Consider the following 21,670-nt stretch of genomic DNA (forward strand, 5'->3'; position numbering starts at 1 on the left):
AATAATTGGACTACCAGAAAATCCAGAAATAAACAGCAAATTTGACATCATAATACAAGATCTAATCAAAGAAAATTGCCCAGAGATTCTAGAACAAGGAGGCAATATAGCCACTGAAAGAGCTCACAGAACACCTTCTACACTAAACCCCCAAAAGACAACTCCCAGGAATGTAATTGCCAAATTCCAAAGCTTTCAAGCAAAAGACTCGGCGCTCTGGGTTGGGGGGGATGGGTTCTAGGACCTTCCTTCTGCCTACCCCTTAGGTCTGAGTGGTCTCGGGTTCTGGCTTTTGGGGGGGGGGAGTACCTTTTGATTCAGGTCCAAGTCCAAGAGGAGGATTCCCGGGGTCTATGCTGTTGATTGTTTTGAATTTCGGTGCCCTAGGAGCATTCGGTTTGAGATCGGTAAGGAAGGGTTTCAGGAGATCTGAACTTTAGCTTTCTCTAAGCCGCCATCTTGACCGGAAATCGAAGATCAAATTTTAAAAGATAAGAGCTGTTTATTTAATCATGCTATTAAAAAAAAAAACAACTCTTACCTTCTGTCTGAGATTCAATACTTTTGTATTGTTTCTAAGGCAGAAGAGCAGTAAGGGATAGACAATGGGGGTTAAGTGACTTGTCCAGGATCACACAGATAGGAAGTGTCAAAGGCCAGATTTGAACCCATGACCTCCCATCTCTAGGCCTGGCTCTCAATTCTCCAAGTCACCTAGTCACCCCTCCATGCTATTATTTTTATTGCATGCTTCATGTATGAGAGGAAACACACCAAGTATAGGATTGGCAAATTTTTCAAGTTCATGTGTCCAAACTGCAGCTTCAAGCTGCCTGTGAGCCCTCTCATTACTCCAGAGAGTGGAGGGAGGAAATGCTTGCTTTGGGTGGCTGGACAGAGGAGCAGTCCATGCAAAAAATGTCCTCTGGAACTATTTATATTGCCTTGGAACATATAGCCCATATGTGTCCAAGCTGGAGATGGGACTTGAACCCAGGTCTCCCTGATCTGAAGATGAACATTCTGGCTACTATGCCAGGACTGCCATGGCCAGCTATCTTTATATGTAAATGCTTTTTTATTAATGAAAATTGTTTCCTGCAAAAAAGTCCTACAAATTGGGTTCTATTTCATAGAATAGTACCTAACCCATTAAATTGTTATGAGCTTTAAGTGAGAGAATTTATATTTAAAATTTTTAAATTAAAGTGCTTATAAAAATAAGTCTTTTATTAATAATATATATATGAACCTATCCCTCAGTTACAAGGTACAATTTGATTTATAACTGAATAAAGAGCTGGGCTGAAGAAATTGAGAGAGTGTTCTCATGGGACAACCCTCCCAGGATAATGATATGTTATGTTCGCCTCTAAGAAGAGCTGAAAGGAAGTAGTATATGCTTGTAGACAGAAGATATGGGTTCAGATTTCATCTCTGCTGTTTACTAGTCATGCTATTTAGGGTGTCATTCTGTGTCTCTGAATCTCATTACATAAAATGGGAATAATAATATTCTCACAACTTACCCCTGTTGGGATGTCCAGAGAATTTTGTCAGCTGTATGCCTCTACAGAAATTGGAAGCTATTACTAAAGGCAGCCATGTAATGAAGTGGATGGAGTGCCAGGTCTGGAGTCAGGAAGGCATTTTCCTGACTGGTCTCATACAGCTACTTACTAGCTGTATGACCCTGGGCAAGTCACTTCACCCTGTTTGCCTTGTCCATTGTAAAATGAGCTGGAGAAGGAAATGGCAAATCACTTCAATATCTTTGCTGAGAAAACCCCAAATTGGGTCATGAAGAGTCAGACACAACTGAGCAAATTGCTACTGAGGATATGTCATCTTATACATAAAGATGGGTGCAGAGATTCAGATAAATAATTAAGCAACCTTCTCAGGATGTCTAAGCTGCTCCCTTTTGGTAAATAGAGAGAACTGATCAGGGAAATGCCATATCATTCCTTTATGTAAAGCAGAAGACTGAGTTCCACTTCAAGTATGTTAGGAGTCTGTTTGTTAAGCCCAGGGCATAGGGAGCTTTTCTTCCACTGAGGTAAGCAGCTGGTGACTAAATTAACCTGGCTCCAGTGGTTTGAAGAATGCTTTACTGGAATAGTTGATTACTTGCTCGGATTTGCTGTGGTTTGGTGTGCGTGACTATTTTAGCATAATGTAGACAGCTTCTTTGAACCAATATTTAGAGGAATCTCAACCCCAAATTAGAGCTTTCTCTACTTCCATCTAGCTAGCAAGACACACAGAGAAAGAAGTTGTTCTTACCCTGTGCTATTTCTTTTCCTTCCAGCCTATACAAGTTTGAGAGTGTCGCCTCCCATCCTGTGATAAGAAATGGCTATTGGAAACAACACACAACGAAGCTATTCCATCATCCCCTGTTTCATATTTGTGGAGGTAAGCACAGTGGTTCAATCCTGTGAAAATATTGCAGCAACAGCAGACCATTTCATTATGCTCCAGTGAGTCTCCAGCTTGGTTCGGTTGAAAACAATTGGTTCTCATGAGAATTAAATGTGATCTCATGGACATTAGCAAAGAATTAATGAATTCATTAGGAGTATCATCCCTTCAGTGAGAAGCCAACTACAAGAAAGTTTATGCTTCTGTAGGGTGCAAGAGAAACACTTCTTTGTTTTTCCCATTTCTTTCAAGTGGTAACTCAAAGAGGTTATTTCCAACAAAATGTTTAGTTTATGAATATTGAATATGGAAAGAAATATAGAAAGAGGGCAGCTAGGAGGTGGATTGGATAGAAAGCAAGAGTTCCCAGAGTCCAAGGGGATATAGCATTATTGGTTATGTAGGCAGGCATGCATTTTGGAAGAACCCTCCCTTGGCCATGTACTAATCCAAACAAAGTGTTTTCCTAAAATTTCTTCTTGAAAGACATTGATAAGATATTGATGTCCATATTTCTGAGGTCTGGCTCTTTCCCTACTAAAAGATGCCTAACTTTGGGCAAGTGTTTACTATTCCATGTATGGATTTCTTTATTCATAAAATAGTCATTAAAACATCTTTATTCACGAAAAGAGCCTATGTGAGGATCGAGACAGATAAAGTATGAGAGCCTTTGTCAATTGTGAAGTGATATCCAGATACACACATATGTATGTATATATAGATATATTCTATGTAGTATGTCTATATGTCTATGTATTTCTATTATCTATGTATATATATAGTTGCCAAACATCCATACATTTGGCTATTTCTTTTGGGGGTTTCAACTGGAACATTTACCACATGTTTTAAATGTGTGACATGGTCAGCTTTTAAATATGCAATTATTAAGTACTTGATCCTTTAGGGCAGTTAGACAGATATATATTGGAGAAAGCTGTGAAAAACTTTAAATACCAAACCAATGAATCTATATTTGATCTTTAAAATAAGATGAATCCACTATAATTTATCAAGTAATATGATCAGACCTGCACTGTAGGAATGCCTGTGGAAGGTGGATTGGAATTGGTAGAGAGGAAGCAGGAAGATGAAATAGGAAGTTATTGAAATAGTTCATATACTGAAGACCTGAAGGTGAATGGAGAGAAGAGGAAGAATGTAATAAATTTTATGGAGGTAGAAATCAACATGTTCAATTGGATATTTAAAGTAACAAATAGAGGACAGGACAGGACAGGACAGGACAGGACAGGAGGAAGGAGGTCAGCAAGAATCTTTCTGCTGTGGGGAAAGTCTCATTCAAGTCTTTCCTTTTCATTCTTTTCTATTCATCAAAGGATTTGGGTAGAATGTTTTGTTATCACATTTTTAATGTTTCAACTCTTATTTCTTTGTGACAGAAAACAAATTTCATCAAGTAAGCTGAGGGGAAATAGGATAAGGAATAAGTCATCCGTCATCATCTTTATACCCCAATAGCAATTTTATTTTAAATTTGCTTAAAAATCAGAAGAGAACCACACCATAGAGTAAGATGTTTAATTTATAGCCTAGAGCAACCATCTCTGAAGATTTTCAGCCCTCTAATGCGTGAATGATGAGCTTGACTGGTAAAGCAGGCGATAGAGATATAAATTAGTCTTCCTGTGGCTTAACCTGACACAAACACAAAAATAAATCAAAGAACTGACTTTCATCTCTTTATTTCAGTGTATCTGCAATCTTATAAAGAGTGAGCATATCCTTGACAGGACTCCTGTTCTGATGATCACTGTAGCTTCTTGTGCTGTCCACCTACTCAAAATTACTTTGTATGACACACACACACATATAATATACACACAGATACACACAGATATTTTTCCACACACATGTTGTTTCCCTCCTACAGAATAAGTTCTTTGAAGCCAAAGTTGGCTTCATTTCTGGTATTATTTCCTCAGTTCCAAGCACAGAAGGTAGAATTTAGTAGGTACTTAATAAACACTTATTGAGCAAATGAATGACGAGCAAGCCATTTTCTTTCTCTGAACTTCGGAGTTGAACTAGATGGTTTCTAAAGTCCCTTATAGATCTAGATCTATGATCCTGTGGATGTTTTACATGGAAGACACCCTAGTGGCATGAATATTTTTTTCTTTGTAACACATTCATTCAATTATTGCTTTTATGTTCTATGCTCCCTTGGTTTCAGTTTTTGTCTTTATGTTGATAATTTTAAGTCTACTTATCCAATTCTGCCCACTCTTCTGACCTTCAGGCTCTCATAATGGATACCTGAAACTGGATATCCCAAAATATCTTACATTCAACATGTCCAAAATTGAACTCATTATCTTTTCCCCGAAACCTTCCCCCCTTCCTAAGTTCCTCCAGTACTACCATCCTGAAGTCTCCCAGGCTTGAAACTCAGGTGCCAGCCTCTATTCCTGACTCTCCCATTTCCCCTGTATCCAATATGTTGCCCAGTTCTGTGGATGTTACCTCCTCTGACACTATTCCCACCCTGGTAGAGGCTCTCATCTCCTCACACCAAACTAGTACAATAGCTTGCCTGCCACAAGTCTCTCTTTGCTCCAGTCCGACCTCTAATCAACTGTTAGAGTGATCTTCCTAAAGTGTAGATCTAACTATGCCACTCCCTTACTCAATAAACTCCAATGGCTCCTTATCACTGCCAGCATCAAATATAAAATCCATTGTTTGGAATTCAAAACCCTTTATAATCTACGCCATTCTCCATATTCTTACACATTTTACTTCATCACATACTCTCTTACTGACATCTTTGGTGTTACTCAAATATTGAGTAGACTGGATGCACCATCTCCCTAATGGCGTTTTCTCTGGCATGGTGTCCCTCCCCATCTCTTCCTCCTGGCTTTTCACTAGTTTCCTTCAGGTCTCAGCTAAAACCCCACTTTCTCTAGGAAGATTTAGCTGATTCCTTTCATTCTAATCTTTCCATCTGTGGATGATTTCCAATTCATCCAATTTATTATATAGTCCATTTGAATGTAGGTGTTTGGATGTTGTCTCCTTCAGGAGACTGTGAGTTCTTAGAGAACAAAGACTATCTTTCATTGTCTTTTATATCCCTAGCACTCAGCACAGTGTACTAGGTACCTAGTGCTTAATAAACATTTAATGACTGACTGACCAAATGACTCATCCAAGGTCACAGAGTTAAGTGGCCATCAGGATCCAGTCCCAATTCCTCTGCCTGCAAATCTAGTGTTCTAGAGGTAAGCAGAAGAATAGTGAAGGGAGTCTTGATTTTTCTTTGAAGAACTTTTCATTTTTGAGTATCAAAGTTGGACCTGGAGGCTCAACCCTAGATTATCCTAAGCAGAAAGTGAGAGAAGAAAAGGGAGATTAATAGATGTATGTTGCAAAGAGGACAATTTAGCTTAAATGTAGAGGGGCTGGAAACTTCCTAACACTTTGAGACTTCAGGTCTAATAAGCTGCCCCAGAGACAGATCCTCTCACTAAAGACCTTCAGGCAAAGGATGGATAGCTATTTTTCTTATAAGGAAGGGATTCCATTTCAGAGATGAGATGAAGTAGATGACCTTGAGTGTCTCTTCCAAAATAGAGATTCTGTGATTCTGTGACTAGGTACCAAATTTGTCTCAGGTAGCCTCCAGGAACAGAAGAGAATTTCTAGAATTTCTACTTTTGCTCTCACAAGAGCATTATTATGGATAAACAAAATCAAATATTCCATTCATATCATTCTATCCAATAGGTCTAACCTCTTTATCTACTGTTATCAATGGAAAGGTAATCGTGGAGAGAGGTTTTTATTTCTTTTACTCATTTATAGGTAATCTGTCAATAAGAAATGCTGTAAGTAGCAAATCTTATATCTGGAGCAAACTTACTTGATGGATGGGGTGGGAGAGGTTACCAGGATAGAAGTGGCACAGAGGGGTCCATACTTAGGTATAATATGAGGAAATGAGGAGATCCTACACTCAGGGGGCTTAGCCTGCAACTGCTGTGGCCTAGCTAATGGTTCCCAATTCTAACATTCCACCCCGTCCTTTACCACCTTTTGGGATCTGTGAGGATCAGGGGCCATTGGTTGTTTCACAGAAGGGCATGGGATAAACTCCCTGTGAGAAGGTTTGCCTCTTCTCTTAATTCAACTGCACTTTGGCTATAGAGAGGAAGTATATCCCAAATGTTGATCATGTAGGAGAAAACCCAATTCACCCCTACACTAGTTATAGCTCTCTCAATAAGTAACAAAATGGCCAATAGGTTGGAAATCAGAGGGAGAAGGAATAGGAAAAGGAAGGGGCATGGGTAACTGGAAGACTAGATACCTATCTCCTAGAAATTCTGAATTGCCTAAAAATAATGTGAAGAAGTAATTAAAAAGTGAAATACCCAAATCCCATACATGTCGTTCTGGAAATCCCTATAACTGAGATGTACAAAGAGTGACATTTTCCCTTCAGCACTATTTTCTGTAGGTCTCAATAGCATTCTCTTGAAGGAAATTTCACTGTTTTTTTTGTAAAGTTGCTCATGAACTGAATAGTCAAATCTTATCAAATTACATATTTGCTAATAGCAATTCTCCAGTATATTTTCTGATAGATAAGAAGTTCTAAATGGAGCTTTTCCAGAACAGTGGACAGCATCATACAATGAGCAATTGGATTTAATGGATGCTACCAACACTAGATTTGCACAGATGTGACAGTTTTATCATTTTGATAGCTGCCTATACTTGAAATATTTTATTGCCCATTTTTGGGCACAAGCTGACTGTGATGTTTCCTAATCCCAGCCTGAGAATTTCAAGGAGCTCTGCAGTAAACTAATGTAGTCAAATGCCTTTCTCCCCATGCAAAACCTGAACATTTTCCTTGTATTATCTTAATACAATAGATCTGATTTCTGCCTGCATCGACCTTGATTATTGCTTTTATCTCTTGTTTTAAAAATGATAAAATGTGTCAGTTTTTACTTTGCTTTGACCTTTAAATTGGCTGTGATTTGGATGCTTTGGTCTACTTGTTCCTGAAAAAGTATAGATAGATTCTTAGTTCTAACAATTTTTAACTCAATGAAGTCAGATCAAGAGGTTTTTTTTTTCATTTAAATATCATCTCTAATGACACATTACAATTATTAAATATTCCTAGCCAATTAAAGATTAAAGTATATATTGATTTAAGTTTCTACCAAATTTCATCACTATATATGTTATATATACTTATATTTCAAACTAATAGCTATAAAATACAATCTGGACTTTCTTACTAGTTATGTAACTCTCAAGCATTTTTCTTTTCTCAAATATTTCTTTCTACCTCCCTTATGCACTTGTGTACTACAAAATATTATTTATACTATATAATGCATGACATATGTTATGATATATAAAAATTAGAATTTATATATTTATGTATGTGTTCTCTGCTGCCTTAGCAGACTATGCATTCCATGAGGACAGGAGTCATGTCTTATTCTCTTTCAGAGATTTATACATAATAGATGTTTTTAATAAATAAATTGAATTTTAATGATAAAGTTTCCAAAGCAAAATTCAATGCTTCCTTTTCAGCTATTAAATGGAAATAGAGGGAGAAAATAAAGAAGGGAGAATATAGCCCACATATTTATGCCGTGTTAAATACTGCAGGAAGTAGTGGGTACAATTCACAGAAGACGAGGCCCAAGAATGTAATCAACAAAAAAAAAACCATCATCTTGTATATTTATAAACAAATGCCACATATATATATATATATTTGTTAGGATTTTGAGTTTTTCATATGGAAAACTCAAAATACTAACAAAAGGAGGCAAATTTTATTCCATAAAGTGTTACTCAGACTTTGTGGAATATGATTATATGATTCATGGACCAGGGAAAGAGAGAGATAAAAAATTATAAACCTTTTTTTTTAATATAGGCTTTACATATAGAAAAAGTATAAAGTAGAATACTTGTGTATTTATCATCAGATAATGGAACAGAGAGAATATTATCTTATGAGTAGAACCTAGAAATAAAAAAATACATCAGGAATTTGGGAAATGAATTGCATATCTAGCATTGGCTGAACTCTTACTCTTCCAAAAGCACAGCCACTAATATTTTATTAACTTAACTTCATGATAAATTCATCCTTCAAAATGTAGTTGAAGCAGTCAGAGAAATTGCTATTCTGAGACTAATTCTGATAAATTAGGCAGGAACTGATTGCCAAAGGGAAAATGATGGGAACTCTGAGGGAAAGTGACCATTCCTATCTAGAGTCCAAGGTAATGAATGAACAGAAAGTCAAGCTCAAGATTACACGTACTCTAGATTTTGTAGGTATATCAAAGAGTTGAGAGAAGATGTGAATACAATCTCATGATCTCAAATTCTACAGGAGACCATGAGACTAGGAGAATTAGAATTTTCAAGGAGAAAAATTCTGATGATACAATCACTATTAACTCCAATATGGATAAAAGGAGGAAATCTATGAAGAGATTGATATGGATACACATAGAACTTATTAACCAGTTCATATTCTTTAAAAATATTTATATAAAAGGTAACAAGGAAATATAATGGATACAAAATGGTGGCATGGTCATAGAAAAATATTGTGAGATGCTAAAAGTCAGAACAAAATGAGGTCTGCAGTGCATACTATGGGACTACAAAAAGTATTTTTAAAGCAATGATGAGGACAAGAATATAAAAGAGGAAGAGGATCATGGATTAAGAATTGGAAGGAAGCTTAGATGCCATCTCGTCTAACCCTTTCATTTTACAAATGAAGATATGGAAGTGAGAGGAATTAAGTGAGTAGGGTTGCATAGCTAGTGTGAATCTGAAGCCAAGTTTTCCTGACACAAATCTAGCAGTCTATCTTCTATGCAATACTTCCAATCAACTTGGGAATTTCTATTCAGTATATAGAAGAATCCTATTGGATTTAGGATCAAAGGAGCTGAGTTCAAATCCTGACTCTTCTATTTGTTATCTATGTGACCTGACAAGCCACTTAATTTAGTCAAGCCTCAATTGCTTCCTCTATGAAATGAGAATTTAATTACATGATATCTAAAATCTTTCTCAAAATCACACCTTGCTTCTCTGCTAAGGAAAATCATATTTTAGCTAGGAAATAGAAGACAAAATTGTTAAATTGGCTCCTAAAACCAGAGATAAATGATGAGATAGTAAGAGAATGCATAGCTTCTCAGTAAATTTAAGTCAAGGAATTAATGTAAATTACATTCAAGGGTCTTGAAATAATTTATAGATGTGATTGCTGAGCCACTCTGATTTTTGGAAAACTGTAAAAATAGAAATGTCTCATTAAGAAAGATGGGGGGGGGAGCTAGGTAGCTCAGTGGATTGAGAGCCAGGTCTAGAGTTGGAAGGTCCTAGGTTCAAATCTGGCTTCAGACACTTCCCAGCTGTGTGACCCTGAGCAAGTCACTTATCCCCCATTGCCTAGCCCTTACCACTCTTCTGCTTTGGAACCAATACACAGTACTGATTCCAAGACAGAAGGTAAGGGTTTAAAAAAAAAAGAAAGATTGGCAAATATTCTTGAATTAAAAAAAAAGATGTGTGTGAGGATAAAAATTCTGAAAACTATAGAATTGTTTGGAGCACAGAAAGAGAGAAGAGAGAGAGAGAGAGAGAGAGAGAGAGAGAGAGAGAGAGAGAGAGAGAGAGAGAGAGAGAGAGAAAGAGAGGAGAGAGGACAATCACTGAGAATGACTTCATTACAAGTCATGCTGGACTTAACATAATATTTGTTGAATATTAAATGAATAGAATGAATTTTCTTTTTGATAGTTAATGGATTGGTGGAATGGAGGAATAATAGAGCCCCAATAAATCTAAATTTTAACAGGACATTTTACAAAATCTTTCATACTATCCTGGGAAGGAGGGATATGTGGGCTAGCTGAGAACATAATTAAGTGAATTCAAAATTGGTTGAATGGTGGGAACCCAACAAATAGTTATTGATAGTTCAATGTCAGCTTAGAGTGAGGCCTGTAGTGAAGGGCCTCCAGGAATGTGTCCTTGGTGCTGTGCTGTTCAATATTTTTATCATTGACTTTGAGGAATGCATAAATAGCATTTTTATCAAATTTGTAGCTGACACAAATTTGTAATATATAGCAAACACATCAAAGAATGTTAAGGATCACAAAAGATCTCACCTACTTAGAATAAGTCAAATCTAATAAAATGAAATATAATTGGAATAAATGTATAGTCCTTTACTTCAGTTTTTTTAAAAATTAGCTGTATAAGAATAGGGTGAATGAGGCATAGCTGGATGATAATAACCAACATTTTATTATTATTACAACTAGCACTCATATAGCACTTCTAAGTTGGGAAAGCATTTTATATTAAATTCTTTTGCAAAGTACTTAATGTATATTATCTCATCTCATCCTAACAAAAACTCTGTGAAACAGGTACTGTTTTCCCCATTTTATAGATAAGGAAATTGGTGCTGAGAGAGGCTAAATGACTTTTCCAAGGTGACACAGCAAGCATCTGAGGGGGAATTTGAAGTCAGCTCTTCCTGATTCCAAATCTAGCACTCTTCCCCTATGCTATTAGGCTACATTTTATAAAGATATAGCATCCAGAATATGGACAGTGAATTGATTTGCTCTTCCCTGAAAAGATCATATTTTGATTATTATATTTACTTCTGGTAGCCATCTTTTATAAAAATCAGTAAAAAGCTGACATGTACCTAGAAGAAGGCATAATATGGTGAGGGGACTGGAACCATCATAAGAAGACTGATTGAGGAAACTATAGATATTTGTCAAAAATGAAAAAGATTCAGGGGAAGAGAGAGACTTAACAACTATCTTTAAATATTTGAAAGGTCATCACATGGAAGATTAATTAGACTTCTGCTTATCCCAGAAGACAGAACTAGGAAGTGGGTAAAAGATGGAGAATCAAATTTGGTCTTGATATGAAGGGAAAATTTCTTAGAAATTACTATTATCTGCAAGCAAAATGAGATGCCTCAGAAGGCAATGGTTTTCCCTTTCATTGGTAGAAATGGGATTATTATTTATTGGAAATGTTATAGAGGGGGCAGATTGGACTAGATGACTTCTGAGTTTCCTTCCCTTCTGAGACTGCTATTCTGTAAAAATCCTTGATGTACCAAAATAGCAATCTTTCCTCTACATTCTAATTCTCTACTAGTAAAGTTGGTTAGTTTTAAATGTTTATTTAACAATAAATAGGTTCTGGTTGTTAATCACTAATTTAGTTGAGTCCAAACTAAGCAATGTTAAATTGTTCAAGGCAGATATTTTCCTTCCTCCTGTCTATAAATGTCAGTCAAAAGTCTGCAAATGGAACAGGTCAGAAAGTACTCACTTTCCTCTTGTTGAGAGGACTTGATATGCCAATCCATGATACTTATCCCTTCTCATTTGGAAGATGGACATGACAGAGAATTACTCATGGCTTATTCTGCAGGCATGTTCCTGCTAATAAGAAACAATGTGTAATAGTGAGTAGTGGGCCAATTGGGAATCCAGAAGCAGAATCCAATATTCAGTTATACCACTTGTACGTTATTTGGCCCAGGGATATATCCCTTAAACATCATTAAACCACAACTTCTCATTTTGTTTTCTATTTACAGTCTACCTCACAAAGTTGTTATGAACATGAAAAGCTATTATTCAAGCAGCCCCACAAATGTGAAGGCTTATGTGTTGAAAAGTTCTTAGAATAGGATTTTTCTGGTGAAGTAAATGTGTTCTGTTTAACTGAGGATTAATAAGAATCCCATTTTTGGCTTTACTCACAAAAATTTCTAAGGTATGTTTATTAGTTTGTTGCCTTATTAATTATGGGTTGCTGAAAATAAGCAGAGTCTTACTGAAAATAAACATGTGTGTGGATTCAATGATCTCAAAATCCTTGGGAAGTATCATTTTGAAGATTAATGATGAATGCCCAGACCTATTGCTATAACAGGGACAGGCGTTTGACCTAGATCTCTACTGACCCCTGGACATAGTCTCAGATTTAATGGTCAAAAACCCTTTCTCTGTTAAGAAGTTGTTTTCTGTTGATTTGCCTCACTCAACTTCTGTTTAACTGAGTGATCTCATTATTTAGATTATGATCAGTTTAACTTACATACAAATAGGACATATAGTCATACGTGTACATGTGTTGGGGTTGAAGCAAACTTTGTTGACTACTCTAGCCACGTGAGATGAGCCCAGCCCTCCACAGATGTTTCACTTGAATGCTTTCTTTGCCTCCACATTGTTCTATTTCCCAGGCAATGCTAACTTTACAAGTATCAAGCTTCTATGAAAATCAGTGTCTGTGATCGTAAATTCTGCAGTCAAAATCCTTTGGACTCATTGGGTGGCATTCTTTGTAGTGTTCTTTGCAGCAGCACATGAGCTTAGAAAACGTCTGGAGGACTCTAGCATTTTCCATTCATGGAACATGAGCAGCCAGGCTAATTGTGATGGCCCTATCATGGACTCTGTTCAAAAGATATCGTATTTCTTCAAATTCATCATGTGTTTGTCCTGTCTTGATACTAGTGCAAGTAGCCTATAAATGTGTGAATCCAGGATTTAATTTGGATTATATTTTTCCTTCAATAAAACCATTTCCCCCATCAATTTTCTAATTGTGAATGCTGCTATCTGAGCTCTTTGTGTTTCTCTTGATTATCATTTCAAAAGTGAATGCAGTTTAATTCCTAAACCAATAGACCTGCTGTGATAATTTACTCAGCAATATTATGTGTTCCTGCTAAGGCTTACCTGTAGCCTGGAAAAGATATGCTACATATAAATTGAAATGGAACCAAATGTGTTCTCTACATAATACTTTATGAAACATGAGCCCTGGCTAATTGTCAATGCCTTTATGTGCAACATGATTAGAATCATGAAAATCCAAAAGACTCACCTTATCTCTATGCAACATTTTAATTAGAGTAACATTAAAAAATGCTGTTACTAACACTTGGGATCACAATAGCACCTACCTCACAGGGTCATTAAGAGGCTTAAGTGAGATGATATTTGTAAAGTGTTTAGCACGGTGCCTGGAACAAGCTTAATAAACATTTGTTCTCACCCCTCACCAGATTCACCCAATTTTCTGTAGTTTCTCTCCCTTGAATTACTATATATATATATATATATATATATGCATATATATATATTTTATTCACTTATCTAAGTACATGATATTTCCCCATTAGAATACAAGTTCCTTAATGCCAAGGAACTTTTTTTTTCTTTCCTTGAAAATCTTTTTCTGTCCCTTTCTACAGTGCCTTTGCAATACTCATTGCATTGAATTGAATTTGTTATGGGGAAGGTGGAAATAGAACAAAGTAAACTGGAAAACTGCTTTGGTATAAAGCAGGATCTTCTCTATTGCATGCCACACACCCCAACACTTTTCAGCTTTATATTGGGAAAATGATAAAATGAAGAAATTCCCAAGATCAATATTGACACTATGGCATTAGTCAAGAACAGTACCTTTGTGTAAGAAGAAAACATATTCAATAATCATTTCAGGCTATCACATAGTGAAAATTTTATTGATGTCACCAATGAAGTTATTGGTGTATCTACATAAAAAAAAAATAGATTTAATCCCTAGTGGACTCCAAAATGAAGACACTGCCAAGTTCTAAAAAAAGCATGGTTAGTTGTGGTGAATATTAATCTCCTTTCTGTTGCTAGATTTTCTCATTCACCAAAGCATGAACTGTTACTATAGTTTCCTTTTAATGTTCTGAAAAGTGACAGACAAAAAAGTTATATTATTTCCCCAGATGTTCCCATAAGAGACATATCTAAGTTATTCTACCCTACTAAGACTCAAACTATGATAGATAGACCTCAAGTAGTGAGAGGTGGTTCTATATATGATCAATGGTCCAGTCTCTTATAGGATTGAATGTTTATCACATTTTCATGTCTATAAAGTAGCTTTCGGTGACAATTACTAATATATGAAGTTTTGGAAAAAATAATTCTCTAGATTTTGTCTTGTTAAAAGCAGGACTAGCATTTCCATTTGTGGTGTGTGCTTCTGGTAACAGAAAGAGGCTATAGATGAGAGGTGAACCCCAGAGTCCTCTGCCTCAGTAGGTTCTTTGTGCACTGAAAAAACCCAAGAACTGCAATTCTGCATTTCTTGACTTCAAGTATGAAGAGAAGAGAGGATCAAATTCTACAAGACAGGCCCAAAGTGAAGTCAAGAAGATAATTTATATGCCATGTATAACATCATAAATGAGCCAACAATCTAAGGGGAAAAAAAGCCTGGAATATCACAATAAGAAATATATGTTCCTAAACTAGTCTGACAATTGTTATTTATTTGCATTAGTGAATCCTGCCAGAGAGCCAGGTACAGGAGGGACAGAAGGTGAATGAAAGGAGTTTAGAGGGAGGGAGGAGAACCAACAGTGAATAGATGAAAGAAGAACAAAACATTCCATACCTAGGATCTACTGCCACTCTACCAAGAGGAAGAAAATGAAAGTTCTTTCTCCCAGGCAGTCAACAAGTATTTACTAAACATTTACTATGTACCAGACAATGCAAACAAATATGCAAAACAGACCCTGCCTTCAAAGAACTTATATTCTAATAGGAGAAGAGAGCACATAAAAGAAAACTGAAGTGGGATGGGAAGGAAAGTACTAGGAACAAGAACATTTTGAGGAGTCCAAAAATTCTGAGATGGCAAGTATGAACATGCTTCTTAAGTGAGTGTTCTGGAAGGTTCCATCTAAACAGAAGGGGCTCAACTTTATGGGCAAAGGCTACTTTAAAAAATTAATATTTTTTCCAATTTCATGTAAAAATGATTTTTACCAGTTTTAATATTTTTTGAGTTCCAAATTCTCTCTCCTTTTCCTTCTCCTCTCCCTGAGATGGCAAGCAATTTGGTATGTTAAATCTGTACAGTCATGAAAAATATATTTCTATGTTAGCCATGTTGTGAAAGAAAACATGAACCAAAACAAACAAGAAAAGAAAGTTTTAGAAGGTATGTATCAATATGCATTCAGGTTCCATTAGTTCTTTCTCTGAAGTGGATAGCATTTTTCATATTTTGGAACTTTGGAACTGTCTTGGATCATTGTAATGCTGAGAATACCTAAGCCATTCAAAGTTGATCACTATATAATATTGTTGTCAATGTAAACAGTGTTCTCCTGGTTTACTTCATTTTGCATCAGTTTATGTAAGTCTTTCCAGGTTTGTCTGAGAGCATCTTGCCTGTCATTTTGTATAGTACAATAGTATTACATTATAGTCATATATCACAACTTGTTGGGCCATTTCCCACCTGATGGGAATTTCCTCAGTTTCCAATTCTTTGTCACCTCAAAAAGAGCAGCTATAAATATTTTTGTAGATATAGCTTCTTTTCCTTTTTTGTTTTTTTGTTTTTCAATTTCTTTAAGATAAATACCTAGTAGTGCTATTGCTAGATCAAAGGTTATGCATTTTTCTATCCCTTTAGGCATACTTCCACACTGATCTTTATAATGATTGAAACAATTCAAAACTCCACCAACAGTGCATTAGTGTCTCAATTTTCCCACGTGCCCTCCAGCATTTGTCATTTCCCTTTTCCTTCATATTAACCAATCTGTTAGATATGGAGTGGTTGGTACCCCAGAGTTGCTTTAATTTGCATTTTTCAAATCAATAGTAATTTAGAGTATCTTTTTTTTTCATAAGACAATATAAAGCTTTTATTTCATCTGAAAACTACTTGTTCATATCATTTGACCATTTGCCAATTGGGGAATGACACATTATTATAGATTTGACTCAGTTCTCTATATATTTGAGAGGTTTTTATCAAAGAAATTTGGTATAATCTTTTTTTACAGTTATGATTACTATGTATGTATTTTCCAGGGTATTTCTTGACTTTTAACTTTATGTTAAAGTTAGACTCTGGGGGGCAGCTGGGTGGCTCAGTGGATTGAGAGCCAGGCCCAGAGATGGGAGGTCCTGGGTTCAAATTTGACTTCACACACTTCCTAGCTGTGTGACCTTGGGCAAATCACTTAACCCCCATTACCTAGCCTTTACTGCTCTTCTGCCTCAGAACCAATACACAGTTTTGATTCTAAGATGGAAGGTAAGGGCTTAATAAAATAAAGTTAGGGTCTGCTCTTAGGATAGAGAGAGCACTGTTGCTTTGAGTTTTTTGTGTTGCTATTTTCAGACATGTTTTCAGATATAGGCATCTATGACTCAGTGGTTTAGAGCACTGGACCTGGAGTCAAAAGTACTTGAGTTCAAATCCAACCTCAGACGCTTCCTAATTGTATGAATCCTGGGCAACTCACTTAACCTCTGATTGTCTAGCAAAAGGATTCACTGGATCCCCTGGAGAAGGAAATGGTAAACTACTCTACTATCCCTTTTAGGAAAAATCCATGGATAGTTATGGTACATGGGATCACAAAGAGTTGGACACAACTGAATTGATAAAAAACAAATTTCAAAGATCATTCTGGGTGGTCTATAAGTTTTTGGTTCCTCCAAGGTGGTGTGATAAGGAGAAATCAGTTTCCTACTCTTTTATCCTATGCTCTGGTATATGAACAACAACAAGTACTCTTTTTGGCTATGCAACTATGGCCAAGGTCCCTGTTTGCCTGTGCTAGTTCTCCTCATCCAGGACTGTGACCCAATTCTGGGTATAGGCAATGCAACAGAGTCCTGCACCCAATGTCCACAAAGGGACATGGGTAATCTTCTTCTGACCAGTTGTCTAATATCTTCACTTTCTGTGATCTGAAAGTTTTGGCAATGTTAGCTGATGATTCAGTTGCCCTCAAGGTCTCCTACTGGCTGGCACAGGGCTCAGAGCCTTGCTGGCTCGCCTGGATGCTACTTGCACTTAGCATCATGACTCTCCTCCTGGTGGGACAGACATTTCCTGCTGACTCTCTAGGTAGTTCTGGGCATGTAAATTTTTTCACCCCATCATTTTGTAAGTTTTGCCACTCCATATTTTGTTTAGAGATGTTGTGTGGAGGGAAATTTCAGAGAAGTTCAGATTCATTGCCTTTTTTCCACCATCTTGACTCTGCCTCCCCCACCCAGGAGACTTATTAGGTGTGAATTCTAGGGCTAAATCAGTCTTCCTGGATGAATAGTTTTGAGCAACATAATAGAAGAATCTGGACTGCCACTTGGTGAGGAAATCCCTCCTCTGCCTTAGTAAAAAAAAAAAAAGGTCTATATGCACCACTAGAAGTCTCCATAGAGACTAAATATTACTCTGTACTTCTTTTCCCTAGTCAAATTTTCAATTCTTCCCATTTTAGAAGTTATTTTTCACATTCATTGTGGAAACATATTAAAAATCTATATTGTACAAAGCAATTAGCAGAGATGAGATAGAGGAAAATAAATAGTAAAAATGAAACATGTTCTTCTCCCTTTTAGGGACTTACAGACAGAAATGATTAGATATGTAGAAATAGACATTGTACATGTCATACTAGCTAAGAATATGAATGGAGTTTAAAGTCCAGTTGCATTTTTTCTTTGAGACTTTGGATGTAGCTGTTTTGACTTTATTGTCTTCTTTTGAGTTTGTATTTTGATCTTCCCTTTCTTTCACTATCATAACTTTATATGATCAGGTTCTTTTTGTTTGGTTGCTCATTTTTCCAGGCCATTTCTTTACCTTTAACTTTATGTTATATTTGGGCCCTGATCTTGGACTAGAGGAGACACTGTCTCAATCTTTGGGGTTTTTGTGCTGCTGTTTTCAGAGATATTTTCAGATGGAGGAGGCTGTGGCTCAATGGTTGCAGAAAGTCTCTCAGAAGAGTTGCTACTCAAATTGGATAAAGAAGAAGAGAAAGGATACAAAAACACAATTCTACTATTTCATTTAGATACAATTAATTTTAAAATGCCTTGACAATACTGAGATAAATAATTCATAAAGAAGTGGCAAACATTTTACATTTTATCTACATGACAAATGTCTTTAGAAGAGCTGGACCACCTGATATGGAGAAAAGAGTGGCTTTTCTTATGTTTGAATTTTGGCTCTTTGACACTTTGTTACCTTAGTTAGGTATCCCAGTTCCTCTGGGTCTAAGCATCCTCATCTCTGAAATGAAAGGGATACATCAGATTATCCTCTAAGGTTCCTTTATGCTCCTAGTTTTGATCCTTAAAGTAGGGGTTAACTTTCAAGACATTTTTCTGAAGGATAATTTTGTCCTCCAACAATAAAATGCCTGAAATTAAGACATCTCATGATGGAAAACTGAGCCATTGACAATCATTAGAGAAATTTTTCACTCCAAAGGAAGGAACTGATAACTTAAAAATTCATTTCCCTTGAGTGGAGATGATTTGTGATAAATCATCCCTTTTCCTTCCTGAAAAGGCACCTGTTTGTGAAATGCCCAACTAAAATAAATAGTATAGTCTATGATCATGGAAGACAGTTTTCCTTTACAAGAAGCCAATGGACTCATGGAAGAGTGAACCCGTGACCTGGGCCTCATTAACATCATAGTCTAACTATGCTAATGTATAAGTGAATTGATGAACTCAGGCATTTGGTAAAATAGACAATAAAAATAATTTTTAAAAATGTCTTCAAGCCTATATTGATAGGCTTGAAAGAGATGAGGATATCCATAGTTTGGAGTAATTTTCATGAAGAGGACTTCCTTCAGAATGAGAGCTATTTAGAATAGGACTCCAACTCTATAATTTTAGTTGATTTGATTTCTCTTATAAGATTATCATAATGTTTTATGTTTTTGTATGTGTGTGTAATCATTTCTTGGTGAAATTGAATAGGTTAGAAATCCTTTTTCCTGAAGTTCAAAGGCTCCACCCGCTGGATGCTACAATCTTTAATTTAATCCAAAGAAAAATTTTTGCTTTTCTGAGTCTACATGGTGAATTGAATTTTTTGTGCACTGCTTGCAAATGAGAGAAAATGGGAAGCTAGTTTTTTTTCTTTTTATTATGAAAATGTTAATCCTAAGGGAAAGTTTAAGATAAACATAAACGTCTTCTTCACATACACTATTTTATAGTTGACTTTAATTCTAGTTTGGCTCTACATCTATGTTAGTTTTGCTTAAGTAGATATTCACTCAAGTGAGATTCTGACAACAAAATAAGTATTTAATAAATAAAGGGGATTATGGATTTTAAAAAAGATTGGTAAGTAAATATCAAAATGTCTACCTTGATTTCAGCACTAAAGTAAGGGAAAGCAGAGTCAAAACAAGATATGGGGGGTTAGAGGTGAGAAAGGGAACTCTAAGTTTTTCTGTATTTTTATTCTTTATCCTATTATGGAATCTGTATTAAATAATTTCTTGGGTTCAGAACAATAGAAATATAACTGACTCTGAAGTTAGAGGTGGTTGGTGTTGTTCAGTCATGTCTGATACTTTGTGATCCAATTTGGGGTTTTCTTGGCAGATACTGAGTAGTTTGCCATTTTCTGTACCAGCTCATTTTATAGATTAGGAAACTGAAGCAAACAGGGTTAAGTAACTTGCCCAAGGTCATAAGGCTAGTACATATATGAAGCCAGATTTTACCTCAGTTCTTCCTGACTCAAGGCCTGACACTGTTCACTGTCCTCTCTAGCTACCCAATTAGAGGACCTGTGTTCAAGTTACACCTCTGATGATTACTTGTGTCACCTTGATCTAGCCATTTAATCTCCCTAGTCTTTGATCCTTTATCTGTAATAATGAAGGAATAAAGGGGCAACTAGGCAGCCCACTGGATAGAGAGCCAAACTTAGAGATAGAAGGTCCTGGGTTCAAATCTGGCCTCAGACACTTCATAACTATGTGACACTGGACAAGTCACTTAATCTTAAATGCATAATCCTTACCACTCTTCTGCCTTGGAACCAATACTTGGTATTGTTTCTAAGACAGAAGGTAAGGATTTCTTTTTTTTTAAACCCTTACCTTCTGTCCTGGAGTATTGACTCCAAGGCAGAAGAGTGGTAAGAGCTAGGCAATGGGGGTTAAGTGACTTGCCCAGAGTCACACAGCTGGGAAGTATCTGAGGCCAGATTTGAACCCAGGACCTCCCATCTCTAGGCCTGATTCTCAATCCACTGAGCCACCCAGCTGCCCCCAAAGAATTTCTTTTTTTTTAAATAATGAAAGGATTAGTCTAACTTGTATCTGGGATTCCTTCCCGCTCTTGATCTATGACCTTTTAGTCCTATAACTATACTTAGTTTACATAGAGTTAGTTGTACCATAAGATCATAGAATCACAGAATTTTAGAACTGGGAAAAAACTGCTAAAATTAGAAATAGTCAAAGTTTTCCTGGGGGGAAAGTATCCTCAGATTATTATTCGGGCACTATGGAACATCTTGGCTGTTTATTTGAATCACTTTTTAGCTAAGGCAGAGTTAGGAGGAAGTGGTTCTTATTTCTCTACATCCAAATCAAATCAATTCTGATTAAAATCAAAATCACCTTGCCTAAATCTCTCATATCACAAAAAAAAGGAAATTTGTACAAGAAGAAAGACTGACACTGTGTGCCTATTTATTTTATATGTGGCTACTTTGCTGAAGTAATTACTTCAATAATTTTTAGTCAAATCACTAATATTCTCTGGGATAGTTAGATGATAAAGTAAGTAATGGAGTCAGAAAGACTCATCTTAAGTTCAAATTTGGCCTCAGACTTTTTACTACCTATGGGACCCTGGGCACATCATTTAATTCAATTTGGGTCAATTTCCTCATTGATAAAATGAACTAGGGAAGGAAATGAAAAGCCACTCTAGAATCCCTACCAAAACCCCAAATGAGGTCATGAAGAGTTGGACATGACTAAAAAATGATTGAACAACTAAGGTTGTCTAAGAAGACCATCCTGTCATCTACAAAAAGTCATAATTTTGATTCCTCTTTGCCTATACTATTCCTTCCATTTCTTTTTCTTGTTATACTGCTATAACTAGTATTACAAAATTATATTAAATAATACAATTAGTGATTATCAGCTAATGGTATTGCAAGAACTCCTAGTCAACCCTTTTATCTTCTATTCTGCTCCTGGCCCATTGAGCTTATGGTTTCCCTTCTTGCTTTTCACTTCTTGTCATTGCTTCATATCCCACCATTTCTTTCTTCTAGTTATCTGATTTCTTGG

General features: G+C 36.2%; 1 protein-coding gene across 1 annotated transcript in view; it reads left to right on the top strand.

Moving 5' to 3' along the window:
• Positions 1-21,670, top strand: part of PLPPR1 (phospholipid phosphatase related 1) — a 323,077-nt gene that overhangs the window by 156,181 nt on the left and 145,226 nt on the right. The window contains 1 exon segment of the mRNA XM_001366620.4: positions 2,312-2,418. Within this exon segment, the coding sequence (XP_001366657.2) occupies positions 2,356-2,418 (63 nt within the window). The 5' untranslated portion in view covers positions 2,312-2,355.

Source organism: Monodelphis domestica, chromosome 7, assembly GCF_027887165.1.
Source record: "Monodelphis domestica isolate mMonDom1 chromosome 7, mMonDom1.pri, whole genome shotgun sequence".
In the NCBI taxonomy this organism is placed as follows: Eukaryota; Metazoa; Chordata; class Mammalia; order Didelphimorphia; family Didelphidae; genus Monodelphis; species Monodelphis domestica.